Source organism: Sinocyclocheilus grahami, unplaced genomic scaffold, assembly GCF_001515645.1.
Source record: "Sinocyclocheilus grahami isolate Dianchi unplaced genomic scaffold, SAMN03320097.WGS_v1.1 scaffold269.1, whole genome shotgun sequence".
Classification (NCBI taxonomy): Eukaryota; Metazoa; Chordata; class Actinopteri; order Cypriniformes; family Cyprinidae; genus Sinocyclocheilus; species Sinocyclocheilus grahami.
The window spans coordinates 624,615-643,685 of NW_015505448.1; the positions used below are offsets into that span (position 1 = coordinate 624,615).

Below are 19,071 nucleotides of genomic sequence, written 5' to 3' on the forward strand. Positions count from 1 at the left end.
GTAATTGCTGAACAAAACAAAACTTAATGACCCTAAACTTTTGAATTAGTATATGGGTAATTTTTTTAATCCAAAATTAATAAAATAAGTAAAAGATTATATTTTGCATAAAAAGAAACCTATTTTTTGAATCATAACATCTTTATGACAAATTAAGCACTTTTTTTCTCACACAAATTCACATGAATTTAATAAATCTGGACATTTATTTATTTATTTTTGCAGTATTTCTCAATGGTGAGTATCTTTATTCATTTCATTTTTATGTAAACATCAGTAATTGACATAACATTACAATAAATAAATAAATAAATATATTTATTTAAATATTTATATTTATATATAGAAATATTTATTAATTACTTTCTTTCATTTTTGTGGTGAACTATGAGCTTCTCCTGACAGGTTTTGTGAGATTCGTCCTTATGCCAACAGAAGGAAGAGGCAACAACTTTCAGAAACAGTAAGCTTGTGTAATTGGCCCCCGGGGTCGTATGAAATACACTTGGGTCTTAGCAGCAAAAAAAAAAAAATCTACACACTCAGCAAGAACAGTGTATAGACAGTCAAGGGCAAAGTAAGCAAGCACAGGAAAATGCCCCTTTAGAAAAAGAGATATCCAAAACAGCCACAACATCCACAAGAGGAGAAATGCTCTATTGTGTGAACTACAAAGACTTTCCATGCACCATTCTGGAACTTGTGGGATGAATCAGAATGGTACTTCCCATTGGAGAACTCCTGATACTATAGCTACAAGCGCAATGCCACAATACCTTCTGTGGCACAAACAAAAAAGTCAGAATTGCGAGGAACTAAGTCTAAACTATGAGGAAAAAGTCTGAATTACCTTTTTGTATTTATTTTTTATTCTGTGGTGGAAATGGGCTTCCATACCATACAAACAAAATTGAAAACATTCAAGCATGAACAAGCCAAACTTTTAGCAAAATGCATTTATTAACACAGATTAAGTCATTTAATATGCAAAAAATAACTAATGATTTACAGGGCTCAATAGAAAGGAAGCCTTGACTACATATGAACTAAATCGCTGCCACATTATTATCTAAAAATACAACGACTTTCAAAATAGAAACCATAAAGGGGAAAAACCAAGAGGTCTGCGCAGAGTAAGATTAGTCCAATATCTCACTTTACCCACAATCAGCCTTGAGGAGGGACGGTGCCGTTCTTCTACCAGGAACTGAAGTCTCCAAAACCTGTTCTGCCTTTGGGTTTCTTGGCAGGAGCTTCACTAGTGGAGGGTTTTTCACCATCTGGGTGGGAATGTTTCCTGATGAAGAAGAGTGAATAAGATATTAAAGTTAATTAGGTTTGTGTAATTGATTCAGTAGTGATTATGTGAGTCCAGCCTCAGCACTTTGTCTGGCACGTTTCAGAGCACAATGTTTTGTGCATCTGTCACAAAATGCAGGTTTTGCAAATAAAAAGCTGTTATTGAATGAAACCGCAGCAAATCTGGAACTTGAATGCAAATGCTATTACTCATCATTTCACATGCAAAGAGTTTAGCCAATGACAATGGAAGTCTTTTACATACAGAGCTCTTAAAGGTACAGTAGCCTGTTCAAATCTAAGGTTCATAGAAAGGGTGAAATTAAAAACCTACACTTTCAGTAGTAATTAGTCTTCTGTTATCTTTAAATCAGTGTTTACCTACAATAAAAATGAATGTCATACAATAATTAAAAAAAAGTATAAAAAAAAATAAAACTAAAGTAAAAAAAAATACAAAACAAGAATAAGATATACCTAAAATACAAAAAGTATACAAATAGTACAAAACAAAATACATGGCAGATTGATCTCATTTGCATTTTTTAAAACATTCTGAAACAATAACAAAAAAATAATTGATCTTTTCTTTCTCATTTTCTAAATTCCTCTAATAGAATCTTAATTGCCAGTTCTTTGAGTTATTTTGAGCTCATTTAATTATCTGAACCCCATGCTTGTGTTTGTGTGATTAGCAAAAAGTCAAAATGAAATTAAGCATATTTTTTCATAATACTTGCAGGCAGCATGTGCATATGAAAAATGGCACTGTTCCCATCAGGTAACAGTGATGTGTGTGTGTGTGTGCGCGAGAGAAGCAGTGGGGTTGTGAGGGATAATTAGAATGATCTCCTGCTGTTCTCAGTAAACTTTGCTGATATCCTGAGTCCTGCTGTGGCGTGGGACAAACCCCTCACTAGTGACACCCACAAACACACTCATTTACCATCAGAGCAGCTTTATATAAGAATTATCTTGCCATTATGAGATCCATACATCTGTACCATTACAAAAATATTAACCATGGTAAACACTGGCCAAAATACCGTAGTAATGTAGTATCTATCTAATTATTACAAAGATAGAATAACAAAGTTCTTCATATTAGACTATAAATCAATTCTGGTTAAATCCTTTTTTTTTTTTTGCCATAATGCTGTAGATTCAGTGTGAAAATGTTGTAATCCTATTACCTTTTGATAAATAACAACAGATAACATTTATTTTTAGAAACCAAACAAAACATTGCTTTTCATGAATATTTTTTTGTGATAAAGATGAGGATTACCAGAGTAAATTTCAGACTTTGAAAGTCAACAGACTTTATGTATTCAATATGAATCATTTCTGTGCTAGCAGGAAAGCTTCTAGTAATGTAACTCATATTTGTTGCCCCAGTAATGATCAAATAACCTCCTCACTGTTGCAAGAGAAGTATTTGTGGATATTCAACTGAAATAAATCAATGCAATATCTCGCAATATAAAAAGATCTATCAAGTCTTGTAATATTACACAGTTTTCATATTCAACTGCTGGGCATCATCACAGATGTGTGTGTGTGTGTGTGTGTGTGTGTATGAACTCAGGTGGCAGCTGTGTTGATGTATTTGCCCACTCCTGGTCTGAAGGTTTTAGGCTTGTCCTCTGTTTTTGCCTTGTTGACTGAAGCAGAAGTTTGCGCTCTCTCTTCTTCCTGTTTCTGTGCTTCCTTCTCTCGCTCGGCTGCAATCTAAACATACACACATTGTCACATCAACGGCACAACATGAAAACACAACAAATATGATATTGACTGTACATGCATACAAATGCTGACCTGTGTATCGGCTTCCTCATACGGGTCCACAAATACTGTAGTGCTCAGCAACTTTATCTCAGACTGATAATGTAAAGAGAAACAGAGAGTCAGAGAAAACACTCTTCACTTATTAGCATGCTGTTACCATTTCAGAAATGTAAATCTTGAAAAGGAAAAACAAAAAGCACTGAAGCAAAATGTCCAGAATTCTACTGCCCCAAGCTATAATATTTTACAAGAAGACAAAAATGGTTTAAATTCTGCTGTTTTAAATTGGACTATTTTCTCTTTTGGCATTGTGGGATTTGACAGCAGGTGGAAAAATATAAACAAACAGGAGGTACCGTGAGTCAACATAAAGCACGCACAGCCCTGCACTGCTGACACCCGCTTGTGCAATCGAATCGTACATTTCTGATGCTACACAAGGGAAATAAGTGGCTTCAGCACCTTGGGTTTGTCTGTCTTCGGATCACTTTCAACATTCTCCAACGCTGTGAGGGTCTCTAAACCACCAACCACTCTAAAAGAGAGCAAGAGAGGGACAGAATCCTATTAAAATCCTGCTGCAAAGAGTAAATGAGGTATTATTCAGGGCCAAGTGGTGATAATATCTCTAATGAGACCGAATCAAACTCTCTCACTGTAGCCAACAATCTTCAACTTTTCTTAAAGGAACAACACATCCAAAAATGAAAATTCTGCAATTTATTTATCCTCATCTTGAGCTGTTATGCTACAAGAAGAGCAAAAAAGGACCAAAGCAGTACATACAATTCAAATACATGCTATATTTTAAGTCTTTTGAAATAATACAACAGCTTTTTAAAACTATTACTACTATTGAAATCATTTTCAGTAAGTAAAATAAAATATTACATGAAAATCGTAAACTTGCATGAAAATAAGTGATGTTGCTTTGGCAATGTAACTGAAATAAACTTAAGTTGAAATACTAAAATGAGTCAAACTAAAGCTTAAATAATAATAAAGTAAAGCTAAATAAAATATTTAAACAAAATGACAAGCACATAAAATTACAAAAACTGAAAATCTAATTCAAATGAATAAATACTATATATAGTATTTGGCTTTTAAGTCACTACTACTCTTGCAAATATTCCAACTATGGCTTCAGAAGATTTGGAAAATTGTGCTTCTATAATAATTTTTTAGTAATCATTTTAGTAATTAACTTTTCTTAACAGCAAACAATTCTACAACATGCAAATGATGCCCCATTTGTCTTGTTTGTTGCGTTGGATCTATATGTACACATGCGGTGTACTTTCTCTCTTTGTACAGCTGTTCCGATTAAACAGGAGCCTCAGGTTTATAGGTGCCCCATAGGCTGTGGGTGTGTGTACGTTCTCACTGCACATGCTCAGTAAGTACACACAGACTGAGGGTGCATGTGAGTGTGCACAAGAGTTTGGTTCAGGCTTATGCTGACAAGCCTCTGAATTCCACAGCTAGAGTCCAAGGATTTCAACTCAATGCCAAATGTGCAAGACTTTCCCTCAGAGTGCAAGTGTGTGTGTGTGCTGGAACGTTCTGATTCAACAGAAGACATGCTCTTCCCCAGCAAGGGCTTCACACAGAGAAATTAGAAAAATCATCATTTAACCTACACTGGAATCACCGTAATGAACACAATCTCTACACAAATACACAAACAAGCATGCATTTTAAGATAAACATATACTACCATTCAAATGTTTGTGGTAAGATTTTTTTATTTTTAAAGAAATTAACACTTTTATTCAGCAAGGACACATTAAAATGATCAAAAGTGACAGTAAACACATTTATATTAAAAATATTTCTATTTCAAATAAATGCTATTCTTTTGAACTTTATAATTATCAAAAAACCTAAAAAATGGCACCCACTGACAGATGAGCCACGAGCACTTTGTTATATGTTCTACATTTCATGTATTTATGTAACACATATTCTACATAAAAAAATTCATTTAGAATGAACAATAACTGCTGTACAAAGAGTAAAAAAACCACACCTAATGCAGAAAAGCCGCCTCTTTTTCTGAATTGCGCAGATGACCACTATCTTTCTTTCATTTCTTCTGATAAATTTTCAGTCAAATCGTTTTCTGTGTGCTAGATCAGAGCTAGAGCCCTGCATTTCAGCCCGGGCCCGGTGGGCCCTGACTTTTTTACGCCCCTCGGGCTGGGCTTCGGGACAATTTTCACGTCATAGTTCAGACGCGGGCAGGGCCTCGGGCCTGTTTTAAGCTTCTCCTTATTTTTATATTTTAGACATCCATCAATTAGTGATGAAAATTTAATTATTTACTAATAAACTAGTGTTTTCTGAGTCGGTGTCGCAAGGATGAAGTTGTCGATTCTGACTTGCCATCTCTTCATTAGACACGCCTTTAGAGAGAAGTGGATCTTTACAGATTATGATCATAATGAAGGAGTTTTTGTTTTTTATTTGTTTTATTTCGTTTAGTAGTAATTTAAAGCTTTCTATAGATATATTTATCATGTCTGTGAGGCATGTTTTCGCTGAGTTTCGGTTCATTTTTGTGAAGCGCTCCTGTTCAAGACGAGATGGCAGAAAGTACATCATGTTTGATTTCTTTATTTTATAAAAGCACAACGTTTTGTTGATATTGTGAGTGCACACAAATAAAAGTAGACCCTTTACAGTTACGAATGATGTATTAGTCTTACCTTTATGAGCAAAAATGATGGTGTATCCACTGAAATAAAATGCAAGTGATTGCGCTGGCGTCTCTATGTCCTGCAAAGCGTGCTTCAGCTTCCACTCTCTGCGCAAACTATTGGATACAGCGCACATTTATCTAGGTTTAACGTTTAAACATTGTTATATGCTTGAACTGTTTTATATCTATAGATTTTATTTTAGTCAAGTCGTGATGATTTGAGAAGGCTAAATTGATCAAACATATGCTCACTGTCTGCCGCTGGCCGCTTGGTCGTTACTTTAAATGCATAACGTTAATTAGGCTATGCGAGTACTGCTCATGTCTGAAAATAATATATGAAAAACTAAATTAATTTACATAAAAACATTAGGCTATAGCTTATATTTAGTAAATTTTTAAATTAATGTAAAAACTAAAAAGATTTGTAAAACTGAAAGTATTTTTTTTTTAAATTGTGTTCAGCACGGTGGGCCGCATTTGAATTTGTGACGGGCGAGAACCACTGTTCTGAAGGATTATGTGACACAGAATACTGGAGTAATGGATGCTGAAAATTCAGCTTTACCATCACAGAAATAAATAATAAATAAAAAAACATTTATTTAAATTTAAAACCATTTTTAAATTGTAATAATATCTCACAATATTACTCTTTTTATTTTTGATCAGATAAATGCAACTTTGGTGAGCATAGAAGACTTTCTAAAGCATTAAATAAATCGTAAAGAATTTTTTTATTTTTTTTTAACGGTAGTGTAGAGATTAATGATTGATATCACTGTCAGTTATTTTCCGTTATTTTGTACAGGAAAATGCATGTCAGACTAAAACATTGAAAAAACGTCACAGCTATAAATCGCAATTTCAATTATTTATTCAACTAATTGGGCAAACCAAAAATACTTAAAAACCCTTTGAAATCGATTTATTTTTAAAAGAGCAGTCATAAAACTTGATTTTTTTTTTGCCCTGATTAAGCTGTTAGACTGTGAATGTCCCATTACTGAAGACAAATAAATCCAAAAATAAAATTACCTTCCAAACACACTGTGTTTCCTGTCCAGGTATGTGCATGAGCGAAATGTTATAAAGCTGAAAGTAAACAGAAAAGAAAAGTTTTCGTGAGGGCAATTTCATACTTAAACTATATTTGCATTTCATGAGCTAAACATCAGTGCTTACAAAGGCAACAAAAATAGTGTTGAATTTTCAAGTCAATTTAGGCTTTGATTCCTCCCATTTGATATTGCTGGTTACAGAGGGTTAAAGAAGTACAAAAAAGACAAGACCAACCAGAATTCAGTATGCAAATATCAGAATGACATCATAGGTGTTGGTTAGATGTAGAATGCAGAAAATTCTAGCAGTGTCAAAGGTTAATATTTAAAACTGAATCTTACATTTCTGTTAAAGAGGTTTATAAAAACCCAAAGCAACATCAGGTTAAAGTGATACAAAGTTTGAACGGAGTCTGAATTAATTGCAGAAGTTTAATACTTCAGAGGTTAAAAACAACCTCTAAACAGAGCGTTTGATATTAATCCAGTCACTGTAATGAGCAGATGAAACATTTACTCACAACTGGGATTTATTTGTGTTGGGTCCTGAGTTAGCCATGCTCAGAATACCACGACCCGTGTGAGACAGATTGGGTCTGAACTCGTCCTTGAATGGCTTCCCCCAGTAAGACTCTCCTCCTAATACACACAACAACAGAGAGAGGAATGCCAGGAGGGGGGAAAATATGGATATTAAACACAATGGGGAGCATGTGTATGAGATTAAGAGTAACACAATTTCACGCCAATAACAACCCTGCTGTATGCGGCATCACATCTGTAGTCTGGTATAATTACAGTGGAAGAATAAAAGCAGTGATCCAGCACAACACGAAAACATAACATTTACACAAACAGAAACACATCGGTTTACACTAGCGGCACCAAACAGGATTGCAAAACATATTCTGGTCCCCTTATATAGCTCAAGTCCCTTATTCAATGTCTTTGGGATTTTTTAGCTCATTTTATCGTAACTCTGAACACAAAAAGAAACACACTTCTTGATAAAGCCACACGATTTGAGGATAAATTCATGTCCGTAGCACAAATGATGGTGGGACAATTTACGCACTGAAGTTCAGTAGGTTTAGTTGTTTGTGCAAACCTCAAACACTAAGAATAAGCAATATGCTACAAAAAAAATAGAAAAAAACAAATACTAAACTGTGGCAATCCACAAATCTCACAGACAACAAACTATGGGGTCAGTAAGATTTTTGTCTTTTTTTTTTTGAAAATTAAAGTGACAGTAAAGACATTTACAATGTTTCAAAAGATTTCTGAAAGATCATGTGACTCTGAAGACTGGAGTAATGATGCTTTGCATCAAAGGAATAAATTGCACTTTAAAATATAATAAAAATAGAAAATACTTATTTTAAAATGTAGTCATATTTTATAATATTACTGTTTTCACTGTATTCTTGTTCAAATAAATGCAGCCTTGGTGAGCATGAGTCTTGTTTCAAAAACATTTAAAAAATCTTACAGACATCTTTTGAACATTAGTATGTAATGCAGTAGTCTGGTTATTTAATTCTTCCCACAGATTTTACACTGAAATATTAAAGCAGTTCAACTGAACGTGACCCAGATTGTCTTTTTGTCACTTCAAATCATTTGTGCCCCAGGCACAGGCACCATGCTTCGTCTTCTGCCACCATTAACAAACACCTCATGCCAAAGGCCTCCAAATCAGGTACACTAATTAATGCTTCATCACGCTCAATCAAAAGCTCTGCTGGATGCAGCTCTCGCAGCAAGCGAGTGATCGTGTGTGTGTCTGTGTGTGCGTGCAGAGACTGACATGAGACTCCGCTCAAATGCAAGATTAGGAACATTTTTCCATGACTGTTTTCTGAAACACCTGCACCTACTGAATTCACACAGTCATGTGAGTTTGAAAATGTTTTATACTTCTCAATGAGCAGTGGCACATGATTCTAGCTGTAGCAAGACAGGAAGGAGTTTAACGTCCAGCAGCTGCTGTCGTTGTGGAGCGATGGCTTTATGGTGCACCAATCTGCCTTTGAAAACTTGCACATCCTCATAAACATTCCCCAGGTGACATTTCTGCATAATTTATGACCTTACTGACATTTCTACCCCATGCCACTGACTTGATTAAAAAGGATGAGAAAAAAAAGAGGAGGATGAAAATCAACCGGACAGAATAACAAGGATGCCAAGATTAAAAACAACAATGGCAAGAAAAAGCGATTCATTTAATAATTTTGAGCACTTAAAGAGACCACATTACAGAAATATTAAAATCCAGAGTTAGATGGTTAAATTCAAGCATCTGTGGTCTGCTGTGGATTAGCGCAGACAATTTAGACAACAATAGTCTATGGGCCAAGTTCATTATAGATGTTGCCTAATAGATTTCCATAAAAGAAATAGTTCAGCCAAAAATGAAAATTTGCTGAAAATCTGCTCACCCTCAGGACATCCAAGATGTAGCTGAGATTGTTTGTTCATCGGAACAGATTTGGAGAAATTTAGCATTACATGATAATAAAATCATCACAATAATCCACAAGTAGGAAACAAATCCATCATTAAGCCATTTTAACTTTAAACCATCGCTTCTGGCTAAAACAGTCCATAACCCTGTTGTCTTCTCAATCCACCACCATATTTGTTTAGAACTGTTTTCGCTTGTAAACAGTGCTTGATCTGTGCATATACCGGTATATCTCCTGATGCTCCTGATTTAGCTGGAAGAAATGATTTAAAGTTAAAATGTACGGTGGCCGAGAAGTGCAAAGCAAATCACAATTCTGAAAACAAAATAACAAATTACAAATGCAAATGCAAGTCTAAAAAAACAAAATAACAATTCAGAAAACATTATAACAAGTCAGAAAACACAATGACAAATTCGAAAACAAAATAAGTCAGAAAGCACAACGACAAATCCAAAAACAAATTTTTTTGTTTGCTTTTTGACGCGATCGACCCGGGTTCGATCCCACTTTTTGCCGAACTTTAAAAAAAAAAAAGCCAACGACTAGCGCTTTTTCGAATTTGTCATTGTGTTTTCTGACTTGTTATAATGTTTTCTGAATTGTTGTTGTGCTTTCTGAATTGTTATTTAGATTTTTAGACTTGCATTTGCGTTTGTAATTTGTTATTTTGTTTTCAGAATTGTGATTTGCTTTGCACTTTACGGCCACCGTAAAAATGTCCTAATGATGGATTTGTTTCTTTCAAACACAGTTTTTCACTTTACAAGATGTTACTTGTGGATTATTGCGATGTTTTTATCGGCTGTTTGGACTCTCATTCTGATGGCACCCATTCACTACAGCAAGTGACGTAATGGCAAATTTTGAATTATTTGGAGCCAGAGGGGAATAGTAATAATTATACCATATATTTTACTTTTAATATTATGACTTAATTACTTTAAAAAAATGCAATAAACAATAAATCAGGTCCTTTGACCCATACATAAAAAACATAAATTTCATGCAAAGGCAATCTATTCAAGCTTGAAGTACCACATTCATGTTTTGAGTCTGCAGTGACTAATATACAATTAATTGTGATTAATCTGATTAACCGGCAATTAATGTAAAAACCCAATCATATGATTGCTGTAATTTGAACAAAGCAACAACAACTGGACACTTTGCAAATAAATACATCACAGCCAATGATTACCACAAAACTAGCGAGCCTATTTCAGGTTTGAAATATATGCTTTAAAATTATATACTATTTAGTATATTCTTTGTCATAGATTTTTATGATCTTTTCCTTTTTTCCTTTATGTATACAGATCTTTATATCCACACACTCATTCACAAACAGGTATATCTAAAGATGTCTGTGCATGTCAGTGTGAGTTGTGATGTCTTCTGTAGAACTGACAGCAAACTGCTGTGTAAGAAGCCTTCATTTAATTTTGTTGAAGAATCCTAGAGAATCATAATCACTGCACATTCATTCACAGTCTTAACAGCGCACCATTATTACAGAACGCTGCATCTCTTCAAAGCAACATTGTGTGATTTGTCACACTCTTGACTTTGCAGCATCCAAAACACATTTTGATAATTTGGTTACTATTATCTATTTTTCAACTAAATGGAGGAAAACAGGACAGCTGAACACATGAAAGCCTTCAAAATAATATAAATAAGCCACGTTATTATGGTTGGTATAACATTTATCAGTACATATCTTTTAATGGTTCATATTAAAGGAATAGTTCACACAAAAATGTCAGAAAATTTTTACTCACCCTCACGGTTTCAATCCTGTATGACTCTTTCTGAACCAAAATTTTTTATATAACACTGCTTGTTCCTCGATGCAATTACAAAGGTTTTGTACAAGTCATATGAAACATTTGTATGAAGAACAGATCGAAATTTAAGTTGTTATTCATTGTAGACTGAATCAGTCAGTTAAACTCAAGAATCAAACCAGTCTGATTAACTGGATTCAGTGTTGTTTTAGTATAAATAAAATAACTATTATTTTTTTTATTATTTTGAATTTGATTAGATTTTTTATCTTTTTTGTTTTCATTTTAATTTGCAAGTTTTAGTAATTTTGTTGGGTGGTTTTATCATTTTTATTAGTTTTTTTAAACAATATCTCTATATAGTTTGATTACGTTTTAGTTTATTTCGTTTTAGTTATTTAGTACTTCAACTTAAACTAAACAAAAAAGTTTAAGTTGTTTTTATATTTAATTTAATTTCAGTTAAAGTCAAGTAATTCATTTTTTTATGGTTTTAGTTTTCTGAATTAACAGATTCATTGAGAAGATCCAACTGGGGGGGGGGGGGATTAAAATAAACATTCCCAAATCACTAGGATGAGTTTTCAGTGAATAACTTTTATAAAATAGAATAAATTCTGTTCATCACACGATTGCTATCATATACGAGTCATATTCACTTTCATTAAATTAAAAAGAGGTGCCAGGATATTCTTCATACATTCTCCTTTTGTGTGAAGAAAGTAAGTCATAGAGATATGAAATGACACAAGGGTGAGTAAATAATGATTTTCGTTTTTTGTGTGTGAATTATTCCTCCAAAAAAAAGGGGCATGTGCCTTTAATTAGACTATTGTAATTATAATCAAGAGAATAGGTTTCTATAATAGTTGCCATTCTGACAGATAATCACAAGCATATGCAAATGCATCACAGAGGATTGAGGACACTGCAAACTCTTCCCTAACATCCGTGAACAGTCATTTACACTCTGTCCCACTCAAGCGACTAAAAGCACACATTTGATGCAAGGTTTCTCCCTCTTATTTGCATCTATTTTAGGTCAAATGCAAACCTCGTCTCAATGTGTTTGATAATATATGCAAGAGAATGACTGCAAGATCAAGACCTCCAAGTCTAATACTCAACACTTTAAAATGTACTCTCTGTTCATGAAAAATCTGTCGGTCTATTTCCCTCTTCTCCTCTTGCTCTCAATCCTTCTTTTTACGCAAGGGTCTCAGGTGAGGCTGGTGCATTTTTTATGGGATTGAATTTTAGATATATGGGGATAGAGTGCACTAACTCCTTACCCTTTCTGTTTCTCAGTTAGACCTCTACCTTTTAACACTCATGACCACAGGAAAACATCCCTCGCAAATGTGCATCAAAAAAGCTATTCAGATTGATGTTCTGACGAAAGCTCAGGTCATATTGTCTAGACAGCTCAGGAAAGTTTGAGAAAGTAATAAAATGCTCATCAGACCAACTGAATATGAAAAAGAATTTGCAAGAGCAAATTTTTTGATGAAAGACTAAACTTCCTGTAATAACTTCTACTCAAAAAACCTTTAGTAATTTTAAGGAGAATCACAAAAATGTGCATGAGTCATCCAACTGACTTATACTTGTAACTAAAACCATGCATTAAAAATATTTTGCACCTTGGTGAGGGTAGATGCCATATTTAATTTCATGTGATTGAAAACAAGGCTCTACTTGCACTTTCCTGGAAAAAGACCATGTTAAATATCACTATTGCTAACACTTTTCCAAACAAAGTCTGAAGACACATCGCGACCATGGAAACATTTGGATTCATGCCGAACCACGAGAGAGGTTAATTTGAATTAAGCCGTACATGGCTTTGTGTCCTGTTTTGCAGGTGGGTCACTTAAACTGTTAGAGAAGGGATTGTTAGCCTAACTTTCTTTTCTTTCAGTAAATGTCAGTCTACACAACAAGTGATTTGTAGACAAATTAGACATTACTGTTATTATCTCTTCCATCTACACTTGACCCTGCAAAGTTGCAAAGACTAAAGTCTCAAATCCAAAGAGATATTCTTTATAAAAGATAAGAGTCAGCCACACCTATCTAAAACGGCTCGTTCTAACAAGCCCCAACATACCTACGTTGCTCTGTGGGAAGATTTGCATAACGCTGCCCAAATGTTCACGCAAAGAAAGAAGGCGTAACTTTTATTCTCGCTGTAGTTTTGTTGTTTCCCGCCGCAATGTCGTAAAGACGCTGTGTGCTTCGTTGTAAAAGCGAAACTACTTTGTTTGGTCTTCCAAAAGAGGACGATATCTGCTTCGTCATGCCTAGAGCTGATCCGTGCTGGTCGCTGAGGAAATACATCAACTTTGCGCTGTGGATCGCTGGATCGGCTTTCACCGTGGAGGAAGCGGAGTCCAGCCCAGTCCTCATCGAAATTGCCGGCCACGCCGTTCTCAAGCCCGCGCGCCTCTGCTCACTCTAACCCTCCCGCCCTTCCTCACGCTAGCCCCCGGCCTCTGCTCACTGTAGGCCGCGGTGTGTGACGCTGGTTCGTTGTGAAAGCGAAACTACTTTGTTTGGCCTTCCAAAAATGGAAGCATGTCAACATATTCTGTTACACCAAATACACAAAATAATGATCTCTTAAAAAGCATCATATGACCCCTTTAATGATCTGTTTTTGCTATGATATTGGAGGTGAAATATATGGTATTTCTTCATGAGATTCAACCAAAGGGAAGCCAGTCTTCAATAAGTTTAAGCCGATCTCCAATTAAAGGAATGCAAAACATTCACATTAATGAAACTGCAGATTGTAGATTTAATCACTCATGAATATCACAGGAACTGTGTCCACTATAATTTCAGATGATGACTTAATTATTTTACTCAACATATGTACAAGCCCTTTTCGCAAAGCCCTTGAGTGCTACCAAAAGGACCGTCTGTGGGCTATAAAGGTCAATAAACTATTAGGTTTGTTAGTAATACATTTGGCAGCTTTGAATGTATGAGTCTGCTAGGTTATTCAGGAAGTGAAAGGCATGCTTATGTAAGATGCTGTTTAAAAAAAACCAAGGCACTGAAAGTTTAAGCAGTTGCTTCCTCTCCCGCACTGTAAATGTTTATTTGTTCATTTCTATGGCGATCAGACATCCCTCTCTTCACATAAAACCTCTGCAAGTCAATAAACTGATTTTGTGTTCAGAAAAGACATTGTGCAGAAGCAAATTCCACATTAAAGTTTTATAAGTCTCCCTGAGAGGAGGTCAAGCATGTCAAAACTTTAAAAAAAACAAAAAAACATTCAGATTTCAATGTCACACACTTATGCATGAAGGGCACACAGACACAAAAAACACCTACAAAAATAAAGTTGTCAAGTAAGATCTCAATCATCTGCTCCATCTAAACCTGACAGTGTTACATAACTGTCCAATCTAAATGCAATCAAGTGCTGTAAACTGTAAATCCTGGAAAAGACGACATTTGTTTAGAGAATGAAAATAAAAAGAAAGAAAATAATTAATCATATTTTGCTTATATAAATGGAGACTATTTTAGGAGGATTAAAGAATTTAGGTGAGTTTTTGCATTTACCTTATTTTCAAAATAATTATCAAGCACATTTCCCCCAAAATTCTCATAATGATAAAACTCAATTCTCATTATAGTAATTCAATATAAATAAACAAATAAATGATTTTTTAAATTAAAAATGATTAATATAATTAAATAAATATTATTAATAAAAAACATTTAAATTGTAAAGTGCATATACTGTACAGGCTAAATATTGTATTGTCTGTTTCATTTTAAAGTCATTGTGCTTACTGTATTTCTAACTAGATTGCAGTAAAATGTTTGCTTAATTGTTATGAAAAGCAAAATACCCTAAAATAAGCTTAATTTTATTTTGGCAAAATATAATTCTATTTTGTTCTAGAGTGAGATATGAACATGATCTTGACATTTTTCTTGTCCTTTCATAAGATTTACCCTTACAGTAAAAAAAGGCTATTACTACTTTGTAAACACTGCATTACAAATAGAATCATCACAAATGCAAGCAAACCACAGGAGGGAGGGAGTGAGTGGAGGAGAGGAAGAAAAAAGGCAGAGGGTAATTTTCTTATCAATGTGACCTCTCCTCTTTATCCTGATAAAGCACACAGCCAATGAAAAGACACAAAAATAGCATCTAGATACTAGGACTAAGAAGAGCATGAAATACGGTTTCTGTGTCCATTAGGCAGTGCTTACATTGGTTCCCAAGTCACACTGACACAAACGCACGCACGCACTAGCAATGGATGAATTATATATTATGTACAGACAAGACGGCCTTTAGACCACTACTCACTCACACACACACACTACTCACTCACACACACACACACACACACACACACACACACACACACACACACACAGTGTCAAACAGAGCCAGAAATATCACATTTAGATATTGAGCACGCATGATGACGTGTAAAAAAAAGAAAGAAAAACCTTTAAAAGTTTAAATCCACCAACAAATATACTTACCTAAGGTTTGTGTTAGTGTTTGACAGTTTCATATGGCATTACCTTATCACAGTGCAACTCCACATTCACGTCTCCTTTGTTTGTGTGCAGGCGGACATAGCCTTTCTTCTTAACATACTGGTAGCGAACGGTATCATCGGAAATAGCATCTGAAATCACAAGACAAATATTTTCATTCTCTGCAGCGGATAGCATTCACAACATTTTTGTATCATTACAGCCTTATACTAGTTTGAAAGAGAATGAACAGGTATGCAAGACCAATTTGACAGCTGCCAGATGGTTTCCAGAGGTATACTGAAGCCAGATTCACTCTAAATGAGAATAAAATACTAACACTTGCCAGGAGTTTCAGGTATTGCAATGGTCATGGTGACATTTACATTTGCACATTTAGCAGATGTTTGAACCCAAAGCAACTTAATGCATTCAGGATATGTAGGCATTAAAGGAATGGTTTACCCAGAAATGCAAATTTGCTGAAAATAATGTGGATGAATTTGTTTCTGCATCACAACAGATCTGGAGAAATTTAGCATTACATCACTTGCTCACAAAAGGATCCTCTGTAGTGAATGGGTGCCGTCAGAATGAGAGTCCAAACAGCTGATAAAAACATCACAATAATAAATAAGTAATCCACAGGACTCCAGTCCATCAATTAACATCTAGCAAAGCGAAAAGCTGTGTAACAAATCCATCATTATTTAACTTCAAATGGTTGGTTCTGGGTAAAATATGAGTCCTTTATCCATAATATTGCTTTCTCCATCTCATCTGAATCAGGAGAGAAATATGCATTGATCAAACAGTCCATAACATCTCTAAAAAAAATATGTCGCTGGATTCTGATGTGAGAGGACAACAGGGGATGAACTTTTTCACTGGAGGAAGCACTATTACGGATTATGGGCAGTCACAAGCTTCACAAGATGTTAATAGATGGACTGGAGTCGTGTGGATGACTAGTGGATTATTGTGATGTTTTTATCAGCTGATTGAACTCTCATTCTGACGGCACCCATTCACTAAATTTCTCCAGATCTGTTCTGATGAAGAAACAAACTTACCTACATCTTGGATGGCCTGAGGGTAGTAACAAAGAAAAGGAACCCTGAGAAGACTAATAGGACATTTGTGATCTGGCCATCATGATGCATATTTCACACAAATGTGACCCTGGACCACAAAACCAGTCTTAAGTCACTGGGGTATATTTGTAGCAATAGCCAAAAATACATTGTATGGGTCAAAATTATAGATTTTACTTTTATGCCAAAAAATCATTAGGACATTAAGTAAAGATCATGTTTCATAAAGATATTTTCTAAATTTCCTACTGTAAATATATAACTTAATTTTTGATTGCTAAGAACTTAATTTGGACAACTTTATACATATATATATATATATATATATATATACAAATAAATACATACACACATGCCAAGAATTTTACTAGGTGTGCATGTATTTTAGCTAATATGTGATGCAGTGATGCACTGAGCTAAAGATGATCACCGGTAAACTGAAGCGCTCTTTTAACTTAACCAACGGCATTCTATACGAGATAAATCAGATATACATCAAATAAACACAATAATACAACATACAATTGCACAAAAGGCTGCAAACGAACAGCGCGCATCTGAAGTGTCTCTGAAGGAAATAATGCATTATTTATCGGCTTTAAGATATCAGCAACATTTTCTTATCGGGCCGATACCGATAACAGAAAAAATGAGCATTTATCGGCTGATACCGATATGGTGGCCGATATATCGTGCATCCCTAGTATATCTACACATTATATTCATTCCCCTTGTTCCCCTTCTCGATCTATGTTTGTAAAATGATTGTTGGGAAAGTGCGTGGGTCCAGTGCAAGGTTTCTGATGTATATTAAGATAAGTCAGAAATGGATTCCAGATGTCTGTAAATATAAATATATTTTTCTTGTTTGTGTATGTTATTTTTTCTAATGCAATATATTCTATAAGAAGGTTAGTCCAGTAGTTGATATGTATACATTTTTTTGATTTCCAGTTTAACAGAATAATTTTTTTGGCGATAGTTAGAAAGATGAAGAGTGGATTTTTGTATTTAATCGGAAGATTATCAATTTCTGTAGTATTACCCAGTAAACAAAGTGATGGAGACAGAGGAATCCTACAGTCCATAATGATGGAAAGTTTATCGGTCACTAATATCCAAAATGAGCAAACAGGTTGGCAGGTCCATGTGGCATGCAAATAGTCATCGGTGCTGCCCAGTGTGCATTGTGAGCATATATCTGTATCGCTTAGACCCATTTAAAATTTTTTCCTTTGAGTGATGTGAGTCCTGTGAATTATCTTGTACTGTATTAGTTGTAGGCTTGTATTGCTAGTCATAGAAAATATATTACTACAGATTTCTTTCCAGAAGTCGCTGTTGGGGGAGGAAGCCAAGTCATTTTCCCATTTAGCAATTGGTAACGTTATTGTTGTATTGATATTTAATATAAGTTTATAGAGTTTGGATATTAATTTCTCAATTTCTCAATAAAGATATATCAATATCTCTTCCATCAACTGACAGGGATGCAGTGGGTTATTTATTACATTAATCTTGGATTTGATTATGGATTTTATTTGTTGATACTGGAGATACTGTTCTCCCCCAAGACCATATTTCTGGCCTAGTGTGTTAAATTATATAAGCTGGTTATTTTGAAATAAATGATAGAGGTGTGTTATTCCTTTTTGTTGCCATGATTGAAAATAGATAGGTTTGTTGTATAGCTGAAAGTCAGGGTTGAGCCAGATTGGGGTGTATCTACATGGTGATAGTGATTCATTATTAATCATATTAAATATTGTCCTATCCTAACAAACCATACATCAATGGAAAGTATATATTTCTTCAGTTTCGAGATGGTGTATAAATCTCAATTTTAAAAAATTGACCCTTATGACTGGTTTTGTGGTCCAGGGTCACAAATGTGACAAGAGCTAGCTAAAATGGTCAGCTGGCTAAAATTGGTATGAGTAAGAAAGGAAAGCAAGTTTCATTTATAACTCCATTACCTGCTTCATGGGTGGTGGCTGGAGCCATAGCTGTAGATGTGAAAGAGGCAGACACTCTTCCAGTGGAATAGTGTGCCTGAAGAAAGAGAGACAGACATGTTTAGCAGATAAGACTCTCCAGATAAGACAAAATAAGCTCTAACACCCACATCCAAAACAGCTAAATGATCTTCACATGCATGACATCACTCTAACACCTCCTAATGTGTCTATCACACTTAATAATAGTGTTTTATCACCCATTTGTGAAGACAGACAGACAGGTGGATATGTTTTATTGATTCCTGTGGGGCAATTCAGGTGCGTTTGGATGGGTCTATGTGCAGATGTTTCTTCTCAACAGGTCTGTGTTCCCAGCTGGCTTGCT

General features: G+C 34.8%; 1 protein-coding gene across 1 annotated transcript in view; it reads right to left on the reverse strand.

Annotated features, from left to right (window-relative positions):
* Positions 1-382: 382 nt before the first annotated feature.
* LOC107599634 (peptidyl-prolyl cis-trans isomerase-like 2) overlaps positions 383-19,071 on the reverse strand; it is a 36,058-nt gene continuing 17,369 nt past the window's right edge. Inside the window, exons 10-17 of the mRNA XM_016291284.1 lie at positions 18,705-18,780; positions 15,680-15,786; positions 7,374-7,618; positions 6,830-6,886; positions 3,550-3,622; positions 3,118-3,180; positions 2,888-3,030; positions 383-1,297 (exon numbers count right to left, since the gene is read on the reverse strand). Coding sequence (XP_016146770.1) covers positions 1,198-1,297; positions 2,888-3,030; positions 3,118-3,180; positions 3,550-3,622; positions 6,830-6,886; positions 7,374-7,618; positions 15,680-15,786; positions 18,705-18,780 — 864 coding nt within the window. The 3' untranslated portion in view covers positions 383-1,197. The remainder of the gene's footprint in view (positions 1,298-2,887; positions 3,031-3,117; positions 3,181-3,549; positions 3,623-6,829; positions 6,887-7,373; positions 7,619-15,679; positions 15,787-18,704; positions 18,781-19,071) is intronic.